The sequence below is a fragment of the Oncorhynchus gorbuscha genome, linkage group LG04, assembly GCF_021184085.1.
Source record: "Oncorhynchus gorbuscha isolate QuinsamMale2020 ecotype Even-year linkage group LG04, OgorEven_v1.0, whole genome shotgun sequence".
Lineage (NCBI taxonomy): Eukaryota > Metazoa > Chordata > Actinopteri > Salmoniformes > Salmonidae > Oncorhynchus > Oncorhynchus gorbuscha.
In genome coordinates, this window is record NC_060176.1 from 45,885,847 (window position 1) to 45,909,089 (window position 23,243).

Below are 23,243 nucleotides of genomic sequence, written 5' to 3' on the forward strand. Positions count from 1 at the left end.
TGCACTACTTTGGTCCAAAGTAGTGCACTATGTAGGGAATAGGGTGCCATTAAGGGTGCATCCTATAATTATAGGTGTGAATAGCGTAGGACTGTACCAAATCGTGTCAGAAGTAAAAAAATATATATATCTTTAAAAAAAATGTTGCTTTGTCTTGCATGGAACACACAAGAACATAAATGGGTATCAGTCAAACTTAATGTCTCTTGATATCATACAGTTTCAGTTACAACATAATAACCACTAAAACCAGAACAAAAACTGACACATTGTTGCTGTCTATGTGTATCACTACAGATGTTCCGGTTTTCAGGGGAAATGGAACGAGAGCCTGTGACACGACTTTTGCTTATGGATGTTAACAAGGCGACACTCCATCTTAACTTGTCCTCCACATTTACTGGATTGGTTGAACAGTGCAGACGAGAACCTCCCCCAACATTTATTTTCTTCGCATCAAGACCAGTGTGTAGGGGGATCTAGTTTCAGGCTTTTCTTTTACACCTGCTAAGTTAGGTTAGGTTACCTGTGACGAACACTGTTGTTGTGTCTTTGAGATCACCTGTGGGTCATGTGCCTTACTTACCATCTCCATGGCAATGCAGGGACACGAACAGGAAAGGTGAGGGGGAAGGGATTTCCAACAATACCACACGCTGAGGTGACAACAAGATCAGGTGAATGGGGGAGAGGTGAGAGGGGGGGGGAGAGGTGAGAGGGAGTAGGAGGGTAGGAGGGCAGGGTGAATGACATCAGTACGTTTGACTGTGTCAACAATCACTATAGTAATGCAGTCCCACTCACAGCTCAGTCAGAATGGTTAGTACATTAGAATGTGGCTTCCTGTCACGGTGACAAATGGTTTTGGCCATTTTATCCAAGCACATCAGAGGGATATGGCATCCCTTTCTTCCCACTTATTATGTAAGTGGTTTTGGATAAGATGTTGGCAAGTGGGCGGTCACGTGTGTTTGAAAGGCAGAGGATCTGAGATCGAGTACCAGTAAGGACTTTTTTAGGAAGGAAGCTATACTGTTAGGCACGCACAGGAACGCCAGTTACAATAGCGATGGACACAATTACTTGAGTAACAATCAAACTGACAGCATAGGTCCTGCCAAGAACAATTTTATCTTTGATCTGTCCTAATGGCCCTGCTGACCTAACATTGAGTCTACAATCCCATGGGGAGTCGTTTGGACTGGCGCCAGGTGAAGGACAGGAAAGTTCCAGAGGAGAGTGGGAGAGGCTCCGGGAGGGACAGGCCCATTGTTCATCCTGGCTGGAGGACAAGGTCAGAGCAGGCAGACTTGAGGCTGGTGCTCCCTCCCCAGGGCTCAGTCTTGCCGACTCCCCTCTCTCCACCCCATGGCTGGGGCCTCCACACTCTCCGCTCCTGGAGCTCCCTCCCCCTGTCCTCACGACTAGAGCCTCCCAACTCCCTATACTCTCCATTTCCCTCTCCCCACCATTGACTAGCTCCCTCCTCACTCAGTGGTGTAAAGTCCTTAAGTAGTACTTTAGAGTATTTTTACTTAAGTCGTTTTTGATGGTATCTGTACATGACTATTTATATTTTGGACAACTTTTACACACTACATTTCTAAAGAAAATAATGTACTTTTTACTCCATACATTTTCATTGACAGCCAAAAGTACTCATTGCATTTTGAATGCTTAGCAGGACAGAACATTTTTCCAAATTAACACACTTATCAAGAGAACATCCCTGGTCATCTCTGCTTTGTTTGTAAATGATGTCTGAGTGTTGGAGAGTGCCCCTGGCTATCCGTAAATTTAAAAACCAAGACCATTGGGCCGTCTGGTTTGCTTAATATAATGAATTTGAAATTATTCATACTTTTACTTTTAATACTTAAGTATATTTTAACAATTACATTTACTGTTGATACTTAAATATATTTTAACAATTACATTTACTTTTGATACTTAAGTATATTTATAAACAAATACTTTTATACTTTCACTCAAGTAGTATTTTACTGGGTGACTCACTTTTACGTGAGTAATTTTCTATTAAGGTATCTTCACTTTTACTCAAGTATGACAATTGGGTACCTTTTCCACTACTGGTCATATATGGGCTGGCAGGTAGCCTAGTAGTTAGAGCGTTGGGCCAGTAATGGAAAGGTGGCTAGATCGAATCCCTGAGCTCACAAGGTACAAATCTGTCGTTCTGCCCCTAAACAAGGCAGTTAACCCACTGTTCCTAGGCCGTCATTGTAACTAAGAATTTGTTCTTAAACGACTTGCCTAGTTTATAAAAAATACACTAAATGTTTCGGCTGGGAAGAATGCAGATGCCTTTAATCATCTGCTAGTGTCTGTGGTTCCCCTACCTACTGAGAGCAGCAGGGTATGCTGCAAGCACTGGGCCAAGGGCCCTAGAACCAACAGATTGGCTAAGGGACAACATTACAGCACTTATTTACAGTAACTATCTGCAGACTTTGACAGAAACCCTGGCTAAAGCTTGGGATATCCACATCAGCACTTTCAATGGTCAAGCTCACGCTTCTGAACTCTAAAAAGTAGGGTTGCCCGGTACTACAAAAGAAAACCAATGTGTGGTTTTCATTGGTGTAATGGGAAATTATTATTCATTATCTTCCTGTATGTTATTTACTGTTGATATGGATTGATACGTATTAAACATGAACGTATGTGCGGGAAGACACAGACAGATGCATCCCCCTGGGAGAAGGAAAACAGGAGTTAACCATGTATGTTTACGCACCGTATTTAATCAAGTAGTTTTCACTTGTTAGTCTACAAAAATCTGTTGTAACTAAGTACTGATGTTCTACCTTTGACCTGTTTAACTGCCGGTATCAAATGTCTGCCCGTGTTGAATGTTGTGGTTAAAGTTTGACGCCCGACTGGATTCAAGGGAACACTGATAATGTGTCTGTGACACTGTGTGATTCTGTAGCAGCTGATGTTGTGACTTCCTCTCGGGGCTGGTGGGGCTGGTGGGGCTGGTGTTTACAGAACATTTGGGACTGTGCGTTTAATATATAACGATCTTCTCAGAGAAGGATCGTTAGACATGTTCTCGGCTTCTGTTCTGGAGGTGTCTCCCCGTCGCAACTTGTAATAAACCACTTTTTTATTTTTTATTGATATTATCAACGACTGCTCTCCTTGTCCACCTGGAAATCCCCTTTACAATCGGGCAACGATCAAAGTGGAGCAAAGCTAGTGTAGAGGAGTTCAAGTTACGTCAGACAATCTACAGCTGTTCCACAGCATAACAGAAAGTGTGACAAATGTTAGTGTCTGTATTGTTTCTATAAAGAATGAATGAATATGACCAACATTTATTACCATTCTCCACACCAAAATATGATAATTAAAATAAATAGGTCATCCAACCAGACAGTACCTCATATTATACAACCTGCAGTGGGGTGTATTTATTAAAATGCAAATCCTACAAAACACCAATGAGATTTACACATAGTAATACGTAACAATAGTCGAATAATAAAAACAGAAGGATTGACCACAACAGAGCTGTCTTGCGACTGGCTCCGCAGGAAACAGTGTGAGCTCAGAGAGGTTTTATTGTGCTTAGCGTGGCTGCTTGGATGAGGAACTGAGAGCCGACAGCTCGGCCACGGACTAGCCGGGGCCTAGTGCAGTCGGTTCTATGCTGGTTCAAACTGGTCAGCCGGAAAAATAAACCAATCTTGCAGATGACTTAACTCACTACAAAGCAGGGCTTTGGATATCCACCAGCATAGCATCCGTTCTAGGGCCAGAACATGGAGAAAGCAGGTCAGAGAGGTACAGCAATATCAGTATCAGCAGCTCACCATACAGAGAGAGACAGGCCGGGAATAACATTCAACCATACCAACAATTATTCTCCCAGCATCTCAAGGATGATTAGAAAGTGCACAAGCTCTCCTGGAATTGTATCATAGAATGACGGATAGTGAGGAAAGAGAAGAACAGAAGTAGGTCAAACAGACATGACTCTCCAACTCCACCCACAATGAGACTAATTCTATAAAACCATTCACGTGTGTTTAACTCTTTCTAAATTTAGCCGAGAAGACAGGAGGCTTATTGTAAGAGATAGTGTTTTCGGAGCAGAATAGACCATGTGTTGTAGTAGGCAACATTATCCCTGCTCTGTTGTTTAAGCCCCACACGTGCAGTCGGCTACTCTAGCCCAGTGGATCATTCCAGTCTAGCATGAACTTTCAATCTCTCAGCTGACTACTGTTGTTTGCGTTGTTCTGGAGTTCCTCCTTTTCAGCCATCTTGGTCAAGGCTGCATCTTCCAATCTGGTGACATTAGCAAAACTCCACGGTAACCGCGTCTGCAGACCAGCACCACAGACAGACAGACAGGAGCGGTGTTTGATAACATCCATTGTAGACTGGGCGGATCGACAAATCACATTAGACTGAAAAACATCTACAAAACGTATTGCATCCTCAATAACGCGTTTTGACAAAAGTCATGCTGTCTGACGTAAGACAAAGCACCACAGAGCCTCATTTTTTTTTTTACGGCTCAGCCCACAGCATTGTGTTACACAAAAATAACTAGACAGTGAATACAAATGAAGGCTCTACTGAGCTTCAGTCATATCATTAATAATCATGCAAATTCTGTAGGTTATATTAGAAATCCCCTAGTTTCAAAGCTTTAAAAGGATGCCTAAGTTATTTATATTAAAGCTGTATGCTATTAAGAATTCAACCTGGACCACACATGCAAATGTTTTCTGCAGTGGCAGTTCCTCATTTGTATAGTTCCTCACAGTGACTTTCAGCACCGCAGTCTGCACCAACACGCATTAAACCAAGCAGCAATAAAATACATGCATAGACAGCTCTCGTTTGTCATGATAGCAATAGGCATAACACTGCAATCCGTTTTACAGGACAGGCTTCAGCTTCAGAAGGCAGATTTAACCTCCTTCAGAGACAGGGAATCATGAATCATGCAACATGGTGTGTGTTGGAGAAAGAGTTCCGCATAAAAAGATCCAATCGCAAATTCGAGCATAATCTCCCCGTCTCCCAAAACTGTCTGAGATTTGTCTGATTTGTCTTTCTTTATTGGTGACATGCATTGTAAATGGTGCATACAAATCCAATTATAAAACAATGGTGCACAGTCCTGCCACACACTTTCCCTCTGTCATCAAGGACAAAAAAACAAAGAACAGATTGCCATGTCCCTGGCAAGGCTCCAACCACAGAGATGCGCAAACAAACCCAGCCAGCTGTCCTCTTTTTGCCCTGTGCTCATATCTGCCCCGGGCAGGCAGACAGAGCAGAGAGACAGGCAGAGAGGTAGGGAAGAAGGGAGGTAGGCAGAACAGAGCAGGCAGAGAAGGCATGCAGAGGCAGGAAGAGCAGAGAGACAGGCAGAGCTACAAACTCTCACAGTCTCACGTCAAAATTAGACGTTCATCCATGTTTGTCAAACGTCAAATTTCAAAGTGGTTAAGGTTATGTTTAGGCATGATCTCCTCATTTTTAAGGTTAATCATTCACTCCGAATGGTTATGGTAAGAGCTAAGGTTTGGGACAGGCTTAAAGCAAGAATATGAAAACAACTTTCTATCGCTGGATTTGAACATGCAACCTTTGCTTACACCCATACGCCATCCCTGTCCGCAACGCCAAAACCTACTTGAAGGTAATAGCACCCACTGATGCCCCTAGTTGCTGAATTCCACATCAACTTCCGACGTCCTCAGACATGAACGGACGTCGAATACTGACTTGTATCACGGGTGACCTGCCTGGGCAGGGAGGCAGGCAGGGAGGCAGAGCAGGAAGAAAGGCAGGCAGAGAGGCAGGCAGGGAGGCAGAGCAGGAAGAAAGGCAGGCAGAGAGGCAGGCAGGGAGGCAGAGCAGGAAGAAAGGCAGGCAGAGAGGCAGGCAGGGAGGCAGAGCAGGAAGAAAGGCAGGCAGAGAGGCAGGCAGGGAGGCAGAGCAGGAAGAAAGGCAGGCAGAGAGGCAGGCAGGGAGGCAGAGCAGGAAGAAAGGCAGGCAGAGAGGCAGGCAGGGAGGCAGAGCAGGAAGAAAGGCAGGCAGAGAGGCAGAGCAGGAAGAAAGGCAGGCAGAGCACGCAGGCAGCTGAGCTGAGCTCCACTGTGGACTGCAGTGATTCACTTGGCATGAGAGCCTGAGGTATTATGAGGAGAGATTGCCCTCTTGTGGTGCTATATTTTCCTCACAATTTTGTATTTATTTTACTCTCAAAGGTTAGTTTCTCCTAACAGACAAAAACAGCTTACATGAGGACAACAGGACTCACATGAGTAAAATAATATAATAACATTATGATGACTCAGTGATTGGTCAGTGTGGTAAGTGGTGAATATTGCTTACATGTCATTTAAATTTTCTGTTTAAATGTGTACGATGTTTTGAAAAATATATCGAGATAGATACCAAATCAAATGTTATTTGTCATATGCGGCAAATATATATATTCTCATTGTACCCTTAGTCACAATATTACAGAGATTAACTAAGTAAATACATGTGTTCATACAGTACTTTTCACTTTATAGTGCACTACCGGTCAAAAGTAGTTTACTTTATAGGTAATAGGGTGCCATTTGGGAAACACAGGCACTGTAGCAAGTCGTGTGTACACTAGCTATGACTAACAGGAAGTGGCCATGAACACCACTGGGCAATGAAAAACAAACTCCATCACTGACAGGCTGGGGCCGCCCAATAAGGTGTGGCCTGTAGATGGTATCACATGAGCATGCAACCAGGTAACCCATTAAGCCCCTCAGAACATCACTTGTGTTTCAGTAGCTGTCTGCACTTCGACAATGACACATACACGTCTATTGTGGATCTTTACCCTAACTGCCTCCCTCAATCTCTCAGGTAAGTCATTGGATACACCCGTCTCCTCACAGCACAATGGCACAGGTTAAGCCCTAGTCAGCCATATTCAAAGGGCACTTCATTCAGACTGGTTGCATTAACAGTACAGTGAGTATACAGTGAGTATACAGTGAGTATATAGATACAGAGAGAAAAATCGCTAAATTTTTTACTGCTATATTGATCGTAAATGTAGCAATTGTATAACAAGGGAACAACATTCCCACCTTTTCATTGTCAATGATTCCATTTTGCCCATATTCTTGATGTTAATAAGTTAGAGAAAACAAATAAACCAAATCCGCTGAACAGCACAGCAAATAGCTCTATATTCAAAATACTGACTGAAGAAGAATTGTTCAGAGATTAAATGATTTAATCACTTTCTACTGTGTTTTTACAGTTTAAGTGATTTATTTTTTTACTCAGGCACCCTCAACCCTTTCAAAACCTCCCACTACAACAGTCAAGAATCACCGATTCATAGTGATAAATCCTTAGCCAAGTCTCATTCTCAATGCGACTATTGGGAAACATCACTTTAGTAGTGTTAGTCAATTATGACACGCCGGGTGCAGTATGGATGGAATGACAAGACAGAGATTATTGCATTATCTGGTAAACTCAAACTGATTGTGGTGGACATCGCCCATATGTCAAAACCTTGTGCTGTGGAAGTGTCTGGAAAGGAGATGACCAATTTAATGACATAATTCCCAATGTTCCTCTACGGCCCAATCATGGCTCAATGGGCTAAGGTCAAGTACAAATCAAACAGGCCTGACAGAGGACAAGAAAGGGTCATGAGGAAAAACAAAAAAAAACATATGTCCATGTGTCAGCCCTTGACAAACACTAACAAAACAGCACCTGATCATTAACGAGGGTCAAACAGCCCGTGTTCATCATGTATCTGAGGTATTCATACTGTAGTTTTATTAGACAATGTGTAAACATGAATGAAATGCATTGAATATAAGGAAAGCTGGGGTCATACTGCTGTAGTTCAAGGGTTAAAACACTGCTATGCTGCCATCTGACTGTTCCTTACCAATGGACCAGTCAATGCCTGAAAACAAGGTTCAGCTTATGACACGTTTAGAATAGAATGGGAACAGACAAAGAGGGTCCATTCTTGAACTCTCTCTATCCCTCACGTTCTCTCCCCACAGTGAGTCATGGTCCTCTTGAAGGAGTGAGGGACTATGAGGTGGTCCGACCCATCAGACTACATACTCTGCGGAAAAGAGAAACCGAGGTACATTCGTCTCCTGTTCTTCCTTCCTGCACAGGGGCTGTTTTGCTGTGAAGTACTCTGTAGACATCAATGCCAACCTATTCTTTGTTAACAATTGTGTTTACTGCTTGTAACAAAGTGGTATAAGAGACCATGTTAATATACTGAGGAGAGATTATATCTATGGTATCAACTAATCCTAATCCTCTCTCTCAGTCATCCAGGCCAGAAACGTTGAAGTATGCAATGAGAGTGGGTGGGAGAGACATTGAGATGCATCTGGAGAAGAATAGGTATGTACTCTGGCAAAAGACTCCTATCTCATTCTCCAAAATGTTGACCTCTCACACAAGTAGGATTATCACATGCTTCTTCTTTCCCCTAAATAAAGAACGGCACTATGTGGTGAACTGTCTTTCCACAGTCTTATCTTAGTTGCCATTTGTAGCCACACACTGCATCCTCAAATATATATTTTTTTAAATACATGAATTTTGTTATCACCTCATGAATTCCTTTGAACATGTAGGTCAGTCTAAGGAAATTATGTAATAAATAACTTTTAAACAAAAAATCCCCTCAGGGAATTACTCACGAAAGACTATAGTGAGACTTACTACACTGAGGATGGCACACCAGTCACCTCCACGCCTCAGGATATGGTAAGTGATTAGAACATACCCTTGATAGGTAGCCGTAGGCTGTTTATAAGTGTCTTGATTAAGGCCCTTTAACCTCGCCTTCTACTTAATTCTCTTCTCCAGGATCACTGCTACTATCATGGCCGTATTGTGGATGACAGTGAGTCTACGGTCAGCATGAGCACCTGCGATGGACTCAGGCAGGCAGCACTACATTTCTATTAGTCCACAGTGAAACACTATTTCATCCCCTAAATCGATTGTATAATGTCTATTGTGTTTTTATTTTAGTGGATATTTCAGAACGGCCGCCCAAAGGTACCTGATTGAGCCCCTGTCAGGGGGGGATGATGGGGATCACGCAGTGCTAAAATACGAGGACCAGAGCTCCAAGCCTATGCTGTGTGGAGTCACTAATTCTACCTGGAACGAAGACTACCCTTTCATTACTAGCAGGAGCCGTTCTCGAGCCTCAGTAAGACATCCAATCCATGAATACGCCTACAATGTCCCTAGTTAAATACAGTCTGATATTCCCTAACAGGAAATGATGTGTTCTGATGAAGGCCAATGATGGCCGAAACAACACCTTTTTAACTTTGCGTGAATGAAACATTGAGATTTTATGATGGTGAGCGAGCGTTGAGCCTTTTCAATGATGATCCCAATCCTTTTTTGGTTGCACCTCAACTCACATTGGGTTTTAGCGCCCTCCACTTCTAACCACAACGTTTTCCTGTTTACTAGGGTCAATCTATACTTCAACAGCAAAAATATGTTGAGCTTGTCCTCGTTGCAGACAACCGTGAGGTAAGAACTGACAATACACCAGAAACCTCGCCTCACCTCTACCCGAATCAACACAATAAACTTCAACATTTCATTCTTTATAATTTATTTGGCCAATATTTTTGACCAAATAATATTTAGGAAAGCAACGTAATATCTCTAAAATAATGTTAATAATCATATCTAATTGGTGAGCAATGCATCGTGACAGGGTGTCCGTTGTTCTCGTGTGCACACTAAAACATATCGCATCCATACCGTTTCAGTACAAGAAGATGGAGAGTAATCGGGGAGAGCTGCGTAAGAGGATATTTGAAGTGGTTAACTTTGTCAACATGGTGAGTCAGTCACATGGTGATGCCAGCTTTACATACCTACGAGATCCCCTTACAGCACCGTGTCCCTGTTGGCCTGGTAACCGAATATCAAACACCTTCACATTTAATCCGTTTATCACCACAACTTTTTGATCTTCTGGATCTGCTTGGACAGTACTTGTTTGCTTCTCTGCCTTATGAAGGTCATTCACTCAAACCGCTCTGTTTTAATTGCTTTCCAATGAACTGTAATGGTTTCCAGGACACCGATTAGGCCTAGTTCTGCTAAACCACCCCTAATTGTTTTAATGGGAAGAGTTTAACCTAACCATGAAACAAATCTGTCTGCAGGTGTATAAGCCCCTCAACACCTTTATTGCCCTGGTTGGTCTGGAGGTGTGGTCAGACAGTGATAAGATATCAGTGACCGCCCCTGCTGGCGCCACCCTGGACGCCTTTACCACGTGGAGGAACAATGACCTGGTCAAGACTAAGCCCCACGACAACGCACACCTCATCAGGTAGGCCATGACGTACACACCTTATTAGATAGGCCCCAACACAAACCTCATCAGGTAAGCCCCAACTCACACCTCATTGGGTAGGCCTGGACACACACATGTCATCAGGTAGGCCACAACGCAGATCTAATCAGGTAACTATAGGACTCAGCCAAATGTCCTCACCTCTATCTCTGACTGGTTTAAGTGTTTCATCTCTGTGAGTCACTCATGGTTGAATATAAGGTAAACAGTGAGTATAAAATAAGAGGCAGATAACATTCACTTTGGACATGAACGCAAGTCCTCCAATGTCTGCCAAACCATGAAATGCTTGGTTTGGGGACACTCTTTTCACACCACTTCGATACAGCTATGACCGGAAGTGATTTTCGTAGCAGGTTAGGTGATCATTTTTTGCTAACCCTAATTCTCCTAACATGCTACGAAAAAGATAACTTCTGTTCGTAGCGGTATCGAAGTGGCGTAAAAATTATTTTTCTCGTTTAGTGTGTGCTTGTCAGACACCTTTATAGGGTCAGCTGATGGTCACCTGATTAGGCCATCTTGGTTTGGAACATCGTTATTCTTGATAGACTCATATTGAATAATTCATAACATGGGTATTTGACATCAGGATCATAATCTTCTTTACTCACCAAGTATATTAAAGCAATAAGGCCTGAGGACGGATGGTATATGGCCAATATACCACGCCTTAAGGCTGTTCTATTGCTCGACACAATGCGGAGTGCCTGCACACAGCCCTAAGCCGTGGTATATTGGCCATAACATTTACATTTAAGTCATTTAGCAGACGCTCTTATCCAGAGCGACTTACAAATTGGTGCATTCACCTTATGACATCCAGTGGAACAGCCACTTTACAATAGTGCATCTAAATCTTTTAAGGGGGGGGGTGAGAAGGATTACTTTATCCTATCCTAGGTATTCCTTAAAGAGGTGGGGTTTCAGGTGTCTCCGGAAGGTGGTGATTGACTCCGCTGTCCTGGCGTCGTGAGGGAGTTTGTTCCACCATTGGGAGGCCAGAGCAGCGAACAGTTTTGACTGGGCTGCGCGGGAACTGTACTTCCTCAGTGGTAGGGAGGCGAGCAGGCCAGAGGTGGATGAACGCAGTGCCCTTGTTTGGGTGTAGGGCCTGATCAGAGCCTGGAGGTACTGAGGTGCCGTTCCCCTCACAGCTCCGTAGGCAAGCACCATGGTCTTGTAGCGGATGCGAGCTTCAACTGGAAGCCAGTGGAGAGAGCGGAGGAGCGGGGTGACGTGAGAGAACTTGGGAAGGTTGAACACCAGACGGGCTGCGGCGTTCTGGATGAGTTGTAGGGGTTTAATGGCACAGGCAGGGAGCCCAGCCAACAGCGAGTTGCAGTAATCCAGACGGGAGATGACAAGTGCCTGGATTAGGACCTGCGCCGCTTCCTGTGTGAGGCAGGGTCGTACTCTGCGGATGTTGTAGAGCATGAACCTACAGGAACGGGCCACCGCCTTGATGTTAGTTGAGAACGACAGGGTGTTGTCCAGGATCACGCCAAGGTTCTTAGAGCACTGGGAGGAGGACACAATGGAGTTGTCAACCGTGATGGCGAGATCATGGAACGGGCAGTCCTTCCCCGGGAGGAAGAGCAGCTCCGTCTTGCCGAGGTTCAGCTTGAGGTGGTGATCCGTCATCCACACTGATATGTCTGCCAGACATGCAGAGATGCGATTCGCCACCTGGTCATCAGAAGGGGGAAAGGAGAAGATTAATTATGTGTCGTCTGCATAGCAATGATAGGAGAGACCATGTGAGGTTATGACAGAGCCAAGTGACTTGTTGTATAGCGAGAATAGGAGAGGGCCTAGAACAGAGCCCTGGGGGACACCAGTGGTGAGAGCGCGTGGTGAGGAGACAGATTCTCGCCACGCCACCTGGTAGGAGCGACCTGTCAGGTAGGACGCAATCCAAGCGTGGGCCGCGCCGGAGATGCCCAACTCGGAGAGGGTGGAGAGGAGGATCTGATGGTTCACAGTATCGAAGGCAGCCGATAGGTCTAGAAGGATGAGAGCAAAGGAGAGAAAGTTAGCTTTAGCAGTGCGGAGCGCCTCCGTGATACAGAGAAGAGCAGTCTCAGTTGAATGACTAGTCTTGAAACCTGACTGATTTGGATCAAGAAGGTCATTCTGAGAGAGATAGCGGGAGAGCTGGCCAAGGACGGCACGTTCAAGAGTTTTGGAGAGAAAAGAAAGAAGGGATACTGGTCTGTAGTTGTTGACATCGGAGGGATCGAGTGTAGGTTTTTTCAGAAGGGGTGCAACTCTCGCTCTCTTGAAGACGGAAGGGACGTAGCCAGTGGTCAGGGATGAGTTGATGAGCGAGGTGAGGTAAGGGAGAAGGTCTCTGGAAATGGTCTGGAGAAGAGAGGAGGGGATAGGGTCAAGCGGGCAGGTTGTTGGGCGGCCGGCCGTCACAAGACGCGGGATTTCATCTGGAGAGAGAGGGGAGAAAGAGGTCAGAGCACAGGGTAGGGCAGTGTGAGCAGAACCAGCGGTGTCGTTTGACTTAGCAAACGAGGATCGGATGTCGTCGACCTTCTTTTCAAAATTTTACATTTACATTTACATTTAAGTCATTTAGCAGACGCTCTTTGACGAAGTCATCTGCAGAGAGGGAGGATGGGGGGGGAGGAGGATTCAGGAGGGAGGAGAAGGTGGCAAAGAGCTTCCTAGGGTTAGAGGCAGATGCTTGGAATTTAGAGTGGTAGAAGTGGCTTTAGCAGCAGAGACAGAGGAGGAAAATGTAGAGAGGAGGGAGTGAAAGGATGCCAGGTCCGCAGGGAGGCGAGTTTTCCTCCATTTCCGCTCGGCTGTATACCACAAACCCCCGAGGTGCCTAATTGCTATTATAAACTGGTTATCAACATAATTAGAACAGTTAAAAAATTAAAATAATTGTCATACCCATGGAATACGGTCTGATATACCACAGTTTTCAGCTAAGCAGCATTCAGGGCACGAACCACCCAGTACATAATTACACATACCCAGTCCACAGACATCATACAGATACAATATCAGTATTTTGGTGACTGAGGACAAAAGTTTGTGAACAAAAACAGCTGGCAATGTGTCTCTAATATTCAGTAGCTCATCCTGAGTAAAAGTAATCCTCATTCGTCGCAAATCCATGAGTAAACAAACAAAAACAACGAATACATGGGCAGCACAAAAACACTGTGGCTTACATGAATACATACCTATGTGGGGTTGACATGTTTCTTGTTCCCTGTGTTTCAGTGGCATTGACTTTGAGGGATCGACGGTGGGTCTGGCCTTTATCGGGACTCTATGTTCAGGTCATTCTGCTGGGGTGGTGCAGGTAATGTACATTCATTAGGTGTACATTTTGCCGACACAATAAGTTGCCAATATTTGAAATGTGGAAGTAGGATAGTTTTTTGCTTGAGGAATTGAAGAAGTAAAATGGGACAATGGAGAGGTTCTACCAAGTATTCAAAATGTGACATTTACAAAGCAGAAAGGGAGAAGATTAAATTGCAAGATTAATTTCTTTAGAAATAGTTGTGAGAAAAATGGCATGGTAATGATATATATTTTACGGTCCCATGTGGCTCAGTTGGTAGAGCATGGTTCTTGGGTTCAATTCCCACAGGAATACAAAAAAAGTACAAAAAAATATATGCACTCACTACTTTATGTCGCTCTGGATAAGAGCATCTGCTAAATGACTCATGTGGGAAAAATTTATGAAAAGTGTAATCATTAGCCCCAGAGAAGTCATTAAAGACTTCTCTGGGTCTAGTTAGGGACCATCAATAAATTACACAATGTAAATGGGACAATATTTTCATGTTGCACAACTTTAGTTGTCTCATTAAATGTTTTCAATATTTGTGTATGAATTTCTACAACTTATAGTTGGTTCGAGGTTTTTAAGTCATTGAAATTTGGAGCTATTGACATCATTTTTATTTCCCATGTACATTGTGTAATTTACTGATGATCCCTAAATAGCCCCATAGGGATATCGAATGTCATTGGGCATTGCGATCGGGTTGCACGCAGCTGCGCTATTAATTGATTATTATTTCGGTGCTGTGGGCTTTTGTGCAGGATTTAAACAAACCCAACCCAAGGGGGGAAAAGTTGCGTACCCTTTATTCTGTGACACACAATTTTTTCCCTAATCTCAGTTTAGGACGAGACAGATTTTATGAGCAAAAGTATCCTATTTACACTTTGTAGTAATGTTTGACAGTAGAATAAATGTTTCTGACTCATATCAAAGCCACGTAGAAATTTTCAAAAGGAGAAGTTGCTTTTTGCTCTTTAACTATCTAATCAACCAACATGCAGAACAATGTCTAAATCAGAAAAAGGACGCTCGATTAGATTTTAGCGCATTTTGATAGAATGAGACAGTGACAGTCATTTTATATCAATTTAATCTCTAACCTATTCATCCAGGTTAGTTTCACTGATAGAACATGTCATCAAACACAGTCAATTCTATTTCATGTTAACTATTTGCCACCTTACAGGATCACAACCCCAGGGCCATAGCTGTGGGGGCCACATTGGCCCACGAGATGGGCCACAACCTGGGCATGAACCACGATGACTCCAGTGTCTGTGCTTGTTCTGGGAATAGCTGTGTAATGGCTGGGGCCCTCAGGTAAGGACTGTTATTATGAAAAGTTTCAAGATATATAATGTTGTGACTAGATTGGAATGCTGTCAATGATAAACCATATGATTGCGGTTTTACAAGCAAGAGGGAACTTGTATTAAAGAATACTTACAGGCATTGTTTTCTCTGCTCATAACACACACAGAGCAGCCATACAGTACTGACCCCTTGGACAGCACAGTGGTTTGTGCTACAGTGGTTATATTGAAAGTCAGTAAATTACCTTATGGGTAACTTAACAGTTTTTCCTTTCAGCTGGGATATCCCAAAGTCATTCAGTAGCTGCAGTAGTTTGAGCTATGACCAGTTCCTGAATAATCGTAACCCTGAGTGCCTACTGAACAAGCCAGACTACCGAAATGTGGAATCAACCCCAGTGTGTGGGAATGGCTTTCTGGAGAGAGGAGAGGAGTGCGATTGTGGCTCCCTGGAGGTGAATTAACCTTCTCATTCTATTCCATCCACCCACCATTTAGATCGAACAATGTAGCAATCAAATCAGACAAAAGTTGGTTCTCGTGGAGTTAATGCAAGTATGTCAAGTGATTACATTACATTTCTGGGAATAACATTTCAGATTTACATGCATGGTCTTGCCTGTTTTCCTTAGCAAGGGGCAAAATGGAGAATGCCTTTAACAAGCACAGGCCTATCCTGATATATATATCCACCACCACCAGCCTTAGAAAAACATACATATTTACCCAGTTTGGGAATGTCTCCTCAAATGAGTACTAACATAGCAGTAATGCAATGATAAGATTCACTAGATGATTCACATTTCCAGACATTGCAGTCTATACATTTCCACACATAGTACGATAGTCATGGCTATATGGTGATCTGGTAAAGGACATTTTGAAAGTAACAATCCATGAACATCTGTTTACATTCCAGTCAGAGGGAGTTACGTGTGCAGAGCAGTTCATTCACGTTCATCTGTCCAGACCTGTTAAGTCAGTTGGATAAGATACCATATTTTTGTGTAACTATCTTGCTAAACTACACCTCTCCTGCCAAGTCGTGTTTGTATTAAATGCTTGTAATTCCTATTCAAAGCCTACTAGGGTATAATGTTTGTTTTAGTTAGTTAGCGTGTCTTACTGCGGTATAATACTCTAGAGGTAAACATGGAGTGGGGAAACCCCAAGTAATCTAGTTAAAGCCTACACATACATAGTGGCTTGACTTTGAGACAACTCACACACTGGATGGACGTACGTTATGTTCTCCATTCCTTAATAACTTTCTGATCCCCCTCATAGCATCATCATAATGACATGTAGGATGTTGATGTTATAGGAGTGTGCAAACCCTTGCTGTAATGCCACCAGCTGCACACTGACCAAAGGCTCAGAGTGTGCTGCAGGAGAGTGCTGTGAAGACTGCAAGGTGAGACCCGACTACATAGCCACCATGCCTCTCCGTCTGCTCTAGACATCCGGATGTGTTCCTTTGATTCTCACAGCCCTCTCGGGAACATGCAGCAGACACGTAATAACTATGTCAAAAGCTTTTTATGACTCGAAGTGCATTTCACTTGCATTCCTTTATTCGGTCAAACTTAAAAAGGAATGGAATTAGTGGAAGCAGAATATTTTCCATGTCATCACTTGAAAACAAATCCTCTTGAATGCGTATTTTGTTTAGAACTAGTCTGGCAAAAGCAACTCGCGGTGTACACGTGGATCTGCGCGTCAGCCAGGCTAAATTAATCTTCTATTTCGGCAATCGGAGTGGATTCAGAGTACAGATGCAGCTTCACATCTCCTTCACCAAGCCAATAGACTATACATTCTATACTCATGACTGTCGGGAGACTAACAAGCTAGTGAACATAGCAACAACCACTCTCCACAGATCATGGCCTCGTCCACAGAGTGCAGAAGGAAACATGACGACTGTGACCTAGCGGAGTACTGCACAGGGAATTCAGCCGTCTGTCCTGAGGATGTCTTCTCTGTCAATGGGATCTCCTGTGACAGAGGGAGGGGCTACTGCCGCAACGGCCAGTGTCCACAGCATCATGACCAGTGTGTGAAAATGTATGGCCCATGTAAGTGTGAAAGCATTTCCCTGTCTCGTCATCACGGAGTCACCTCTCATCAGATCAGGTGATGGAGGTAGCTAGCTCTTCTGATCTTTTTTTTTTAGATCAATTTTCTGTCATGAAATGGTCAAGACAAGTGTATTCTAATGCTAATGTTTAAAGTCTGGAATTTAAAAAAAACTTTTGTTGTTGCAGCCTTTTTGACACGTGGTGGTTCAGCCCAGAAGGGAAACACGAGCGTGGTCGTATCAGCAGATATTGCACCAATTTGATTCAAACTCTACTTACATGCTATTTAAATTTGACCAATTATAAAAATGCTTCTTCAATGCCGGATGTCATGCGCAACCATGCCCTGGTGTCTCTTGCTACATTTGTTGCTGTAACTAGCTGTTACTCGCTATGCTTACGGTTTCTGATATCCCACCACCACCCCAGCCTCCACCTGTGGGTTCTGTTTCTTCCATCGGGGTATCTGATATATATCGTGCTCACTGCCTGTAGTTATATTATCATCTTCATATGACGCTTCGCTCTGGCAGATACCCTGAAGGAGCAGAGCCCTAATGCCTAGACTATGCGTTGTAATATGGTCTAATAAATGGTTAAAGGTACACTTGGTGTTTCCTTGCTGAACTACTCTAATGCATTGTGTAACATTGGGTGTTATTCCCTCCTCAGCTGCTGAAAAGGCAACAACGTACTGCTATAACCAGAACACCAGAGGACTGTACTATGCCTACTGCAGACGGCCTTCACAGGACCAGTTCATCCCCTGCCAGAGCCAGTGAGGCCTAACGAGCAATACCATGTTATTTCAATAGGCTGCTTTTACTACTCAGATTGTGGTGTTGCTTATTTAAGCGGCATGCCACTGATATGACTCCCTCCTGTGGCTCTCCTCTGTAGAGATGTGCAGTGCGGGAAACTCTTCTGCAAGAACGGTAATGATGACCCCAACTATGGTCGCATGGTGAAATTCTCCGACTGCAAAGCCACATTCTACGGTGATCACACCAGTGATTTTGGACAGGTGAACACGGGGACCAAGTGTAATGATGGGAAGGTAAGGTTACTTTTGTCTGTTGCTACTGGGGCTACCTCTAGTTTTTAGAAATGAAATCAAATTGAATGTGTACCTTGTGCCCATTCCTGTCTTCTATTCTAAGGTGTGCAGCGAGAACGAGTGTGTGGATCTTGAGACGGCCTACGGACCCAAAGCCACCAACTGCTCAGCACGGTGCAAAGGACATGCTGTGAGTACAGCACCCCGTCTCTGGTTTGGTATTTGTGAGCTCAGGAAGAAACACTGCTAATAAGGAGCATAGGCCATTGATGAATGTTCTCCATCTCATTCGGTTTGAGGCAAGATTTTCCAGGCCTCACCAGTTGAGGCTGCTTTTTGTCATCTCTGCTTGGACTTCTCTCCTCCAAGTGTTTCTTGGTTGCGTTTTCTTTTTGGTGAAAAAGCCAAACTAATTTTGAATTACATACCTACTGTAGGAAAAGGATCATATTTTCTTTCTAATGATGTCAATTTTTAAATTCTCAACTCCAAATATTGAGCAAATTACTCTTTGGAGCCAATTGCACTGTCTGGATTATTTGACATAGGCTTTGAAAACGCACCCTTACGGCAATTTGCTGCTGGTAAGCTTTCTTGACTTGGACATACATTTTTGCCAACACATCAAAATCAAATCAAATTTTATTTGTCACATACACATGGTTAGCAGATGTTAATGCGAGTGTAGTGAAATGCTTGTGCTTCTAGTTCCGACAATGCAATGATAACCAACAAGTAATCTAACTAACAATTCCAAAACTACTGTCTTATACACAGTGTAAGGGGATAAGGAACATGTACATAAGGATATATGAATGAGTGATGGTACAGAGCAGCATACAGTAGATGGTATCGAGTACAGTATATACATATGAGATGAGTGTGTAGACAAAGTAAACAAAGTGGCATAGTTAAAGTGGCTAGTGATACATGTGTTACATAAGGATGCAGTCGATGATGTAGAGTACAGTATATACATATGCATATGAGATGAATAATGTAGGGTAAGTAACATTATATAAGGTAGCATTGTTTAAAGTGGCTAGTGATATATTTACATCATTTCCCATCAATTCCCATTATTAAAATGGCTGGAGTTGGGTCAGTGTCAATGACAGTGTGTTGGCAGCAGCCACTCAGTGTTAGTGGTGGCTGTTTAACAGTCTGATGGCCTTGAGATAGAAGCTGTTTTTCAGTCTCTCGGTCCCAGCTTTGATGCACCTGTACTGACCTCGCCTTCTGGATGATAGCGGGGTGAACAGGCAGTGGTTCGGGTGGTTGATGTCCTTGATGATCTTTATGGCCTTCCTGTAACAACGGGTGGTGTAGGTGTCCTGGAGGGCAGGTAGTTTGCCCCGGTGATGCGTTGTGCAGTCCTCACTACCCTCTGGAGAGCCTTACGGTTGAGGGCGGAGCAGTTGCCGTACCAGGCGGTGATACAGCCCGCCAGGATGCTCTCGATTGTGCATCTGTAGAAGTTTGTGAGTGCTTTTGGTGACAAGCCGAATTTCTTCAGCCTCCTGAGGTTGAATAGGCGCTGCTGCGCCTTCTTCACGACGCTGTCAGTGTGAGTGGACCAATTCAGTTTGTCTGTGATGTGTATGCCGAGGAACTTAAAACTAGCTACCCTCTCCACTACTGTTCCATCGATGTGGATAGGGGGGTGTTCCCTCTGCTGTTTCCTGAAGTCCACAATCATCTCCTTAGTTTTGTTGACGTTGAGTGTGAGGTTATTTTCCTGACACCACACTCCAAGGGCCCTCACCTCCTCCCTGTAGGCCGTCTTGTCGTTGTTGGTAATCAAGCCTACCACTGTTGTGTCGTCCGCAAACTTGACGATGGCTAACCTTTGTTTAACCAGTTAAACAGCTGCTCTTAGCAAAAATGTGTTTGGGGTTACCTTTCATGCTGATAGGCTGTTAGAATTTACACTTCCTCTAAAAAAATATATGTGGGCAGGTCAAAATAACGAAACTTTCTTACCAAATCTATTCATTTTAAAATGTTGATTACTTCGTCTTTCCATTATCATTCACCTTTTTGTTAATGTATTATGGGGTTGCCGGGTTGCCTGGGAGGGGGTTCCCTAGGCAAGTAAAGGTTGAAGACCCCTGCCTTTATTATAATGTATGCATTTCTGTGTTGTGACACCGCAGGTGTGTAATCACAGAATGGAGTGCCAGTGTGACCCTGGATGGTCACTTCCAGGCTGTGATACAAAGGATGGAAGCTTCACGGGCCTCTCCAGAGGTAGGCCCCTAAAGACATAAATCAGAAAATCGTGTTTAAAAAAAGTTTCAATTGATACAAGGGATAAGCCTTTACTTTATTTACATGTTACTCCAATATTGCTAGAGTAATTAGTGTTACTACAGGAATTTGAGCATCTTTGTGTATAGTTTTGCCAATAGGTTTGGTCTGTGTTTTCATTGTATTCAACTTCTGTATAGACCTTTCCTCAACCTTGCCAACCTCTCTATGTGTGATTGTAGAAGGAGTGATTGGCATTGCGGTGACAGTCTCTCTGCTGCTTCTGGCTGCTATTGCTGGGGCAGTGGCTGTGTTCCTAAAGAAGCGACGACAGTCCCCCACTCTGCCTAGGTTAGTCCACCACGTGGGGCATATATAAACATTCACTGCCAAGAGAATTCTTTGATACATTAAGATGTACTCAATTGTCAGGTCTCCATTGTAAAATATGTATTCTGACATCATTGGGACTTCCTGGATAAAAATACATATCTGTCTGCTCATCCACCAGCCACCATACCCAGAAGAAAATCCACGACGTGGACAACCACATCCATAAACTGCCAATTCCCAGCCAAAATAAAGCTATGCCACAGCAGGTAATGAAATACCTTTTGATTTATACAGTATCATCTCAATGTTGGTCTTGGTTGATAAGGTCCTTGTGTCCGTGCACTGTTGCCTATTCATGAATAGCTTTACTATTTCCAGCCCAAGCGACCAAAAGTAGCTCCGCCCCCACCCCCTCCAGCTGCTAACCAATCACAAGTCCCGGTCTATGACTTCAGGGCCGCACGACAGGTAAGAGACTATTAGCATAATTTTAGATATTACAATGGCACATAGGCGAATTAATCCATTTAGATATGAATGGGAATAACATTTAGTATTAAGTAAATATTTCTCTCTCTCAGGCTCTGAGACCACCACCACCACGTGTCTGATGTCAACATCTAAAGGAGAAGAGTGGAAACATGAGGATCTCAACCCTTAACAAGACCTCAAATGCAGGGCCACAACTGCTTGGCCAGCCAGTGCACAGTCAGTCCAGAGACCTCACTTCTTTGGGATAATTTTACAGAACCCTAGACTAGAGACAAGTTGGCTCTGCCACCACTTCTGAAAAAGCCTGGTCCCAGATCTCTTTGTGCTCTGGCCAACTCCATTGCTCAGTGTTTGGCATGACAACGAGTGACGAGGAATTGGCATGATGGCACAAACAGACTGGCACTCAGGCTACCTATGAAGCCCAAGGAATGTGTTTGTGCCAATGATGTGAATGATGGGTAAACTCAGTATAGTCACAAATATGGAATGTACTGGGGAGTCCTCTTTACGAGGAACGTCTTAAAAAATGACACTTTTTAGTATTAATTTTATACCTGTCATTTATTTGTCATTGCCATGTCAGGGAGTGAGTGTCCAGTATGTGATAATATGCCATTTATTTTCGTACTATTACATTTATCAAAGGTGACTGTATATTCTTGACTTTGACTGAGTACTGAGTCTACAGTAAATATTTTTTATTAATTCAAAGATTTCCTGAGCACAGCCATTGCTGACTAAAGTTCAGTTTTTTTTTTAAATACACATGCTCAATACTGATAAAGTAACTCAATTTTAGATTTAGGAATTCTAGTGAGCAAGAATTTACAGATTTTTTTTTTTTTTATAGAACATTCTTAAATGCTGCACAACTAACTGCAACCACAGTCTGACTGAGAATACAACTGCAAAACTATTCAGACCCCTTGGATTTTGGCAATCAACACAAAATACACGGTCAAAGTCAAGTATTTTTTAAAGATGAATAAAAATGTAACTAAAATAGTCGTTGCACAAGTATTCAGCTCCCCGAGTCACTACATGGTAGAAACACCTTTGGCATAGATTACAGCTGTCAGTCTTCTTGGGGAAGTCTTAAGATATTTACACACCTGGATGACTATGTATCTGGGTGATTTAATACATAATCCACAGTATTATATTAACCATGTTTTAAAAGACATATTCAAAGTCTGGTAGATGGGTAACTAGCAAATCAATCACTGCCCTTCTTTAAAGCGTTCCAAAAGCTCCCTGGTCTCTGTAGTTGAATCTGTGCTTGAAATGCAATACTTGACTGAGGGACCTGAAAATGTATGCATGAGGGACTGAGGAAGGGTTAGTCATTCCAAAATCATGTCAACCCCTATTATTTGTTAAGCCAAAATGTACTCCTGAACTAATTTAGGGGGCTGAATACTTATGCAACAATATATTTAGTACTGAATGTGTTAAAAGAAAATGAAGTGAAATCCAAGGGTTCTGAATACTTTTGCAAGGCACTGTATCTGTGTGTGAACGGGTCTGATTTGCTATTACAGTTTACCATTGCTTTAACAGCCTTTTCTGTAATCACAAGCTCTCTCTCGGATTGTAAAAATATGCCACCTGATTAACATGTCAGGCATAAAATGTTTTTATTTTTGACACGACTGTCCTGCTTCTGTCGAACTTTGACATTTATAAGCAACTATTCGGCGCGCAACATTTTAGACACTGAAGTCTACCAGAGGACACGACATCCACCCATTCAACCAGACGTGTAGAGAATAGATTAGCAACATGTAGTATAATTCAGATCAAGAGATAGCTAGAATGTAGGCCTAACACGAGCAACTGAAGCTAGAAGGTATCTGGCACACTATCCTCAAACCTGCAGAGCTAAAAACTCCAGACAGCCACAACAGGGAGAACAAGAAACATTTCATTTAAATTTTATTTTTTTAAGTGATACATC

At 43.2% G+C, this 23,243-nt stretch overlaps 1 protein-coding gene across 2 annotated transcripts; it reads left to right on the plus strand.

Moving 5' to 3' along the window:
* Window positions 1-6,747: 6,747 nt before the first annotated feature.
* LOC124034143 (zinc metalloproteinase-disintegrin-like brevilysin H2a) lies at window positions 6,748-22,933 on the plus strand. Of its 2 annotated transcripts, XM_046346911.1 has the most exons (22): window positions 6,748-6,900; window positions 8,073-8,158; window positions 8,354-8,430; window positions 8,721-8,799; window positions 8,902-8,978; window positions 9,070-9,253; window positions 9,526-9,588; window positions 9,834-9,905; window positions 10,236-10,405; window positions 13,679-13,760; window positions 14,944-15,077; window positions 15,348-15,525; window positions 16,395-16,484; window positions 16,953-17,148; window positions 17,824-17,929; window positions 18,052-18,208; window positions 18,312-18,398; window positions 20,365-20,458; window positions 20,701-20,809; window positions 20,970-21,057; window positions 21,170-21,259; window positions 21,373-22,933. In XM_046346911.1, the coding sequence occupies exons 1-22, from the start codon at window positions 6,843-6,845 to the stop codon at window positions 21,400-21,402; spliced, it is 2,307 nt and encodes a 768-aa protein (XP_046202867.1). In that variant the 5' UTR covers window positions 6,748-6,842; the 3' UTR covers window positions 21,403-22,933. The 2 variants fall into 2 exon arrangements, with proteins under 2 accessions (XP_046202867.1, XP_046202869.1); XM_046346913.1 differs by lacking the exon at window positions 6,748-6,900 and having other exon boundaries at window positions 8,093-8,158; window positions 8,902-8,949.
* The last annotated feature ends 310 nt before the right edge of the window (window positions 22,934-23,243 follow it).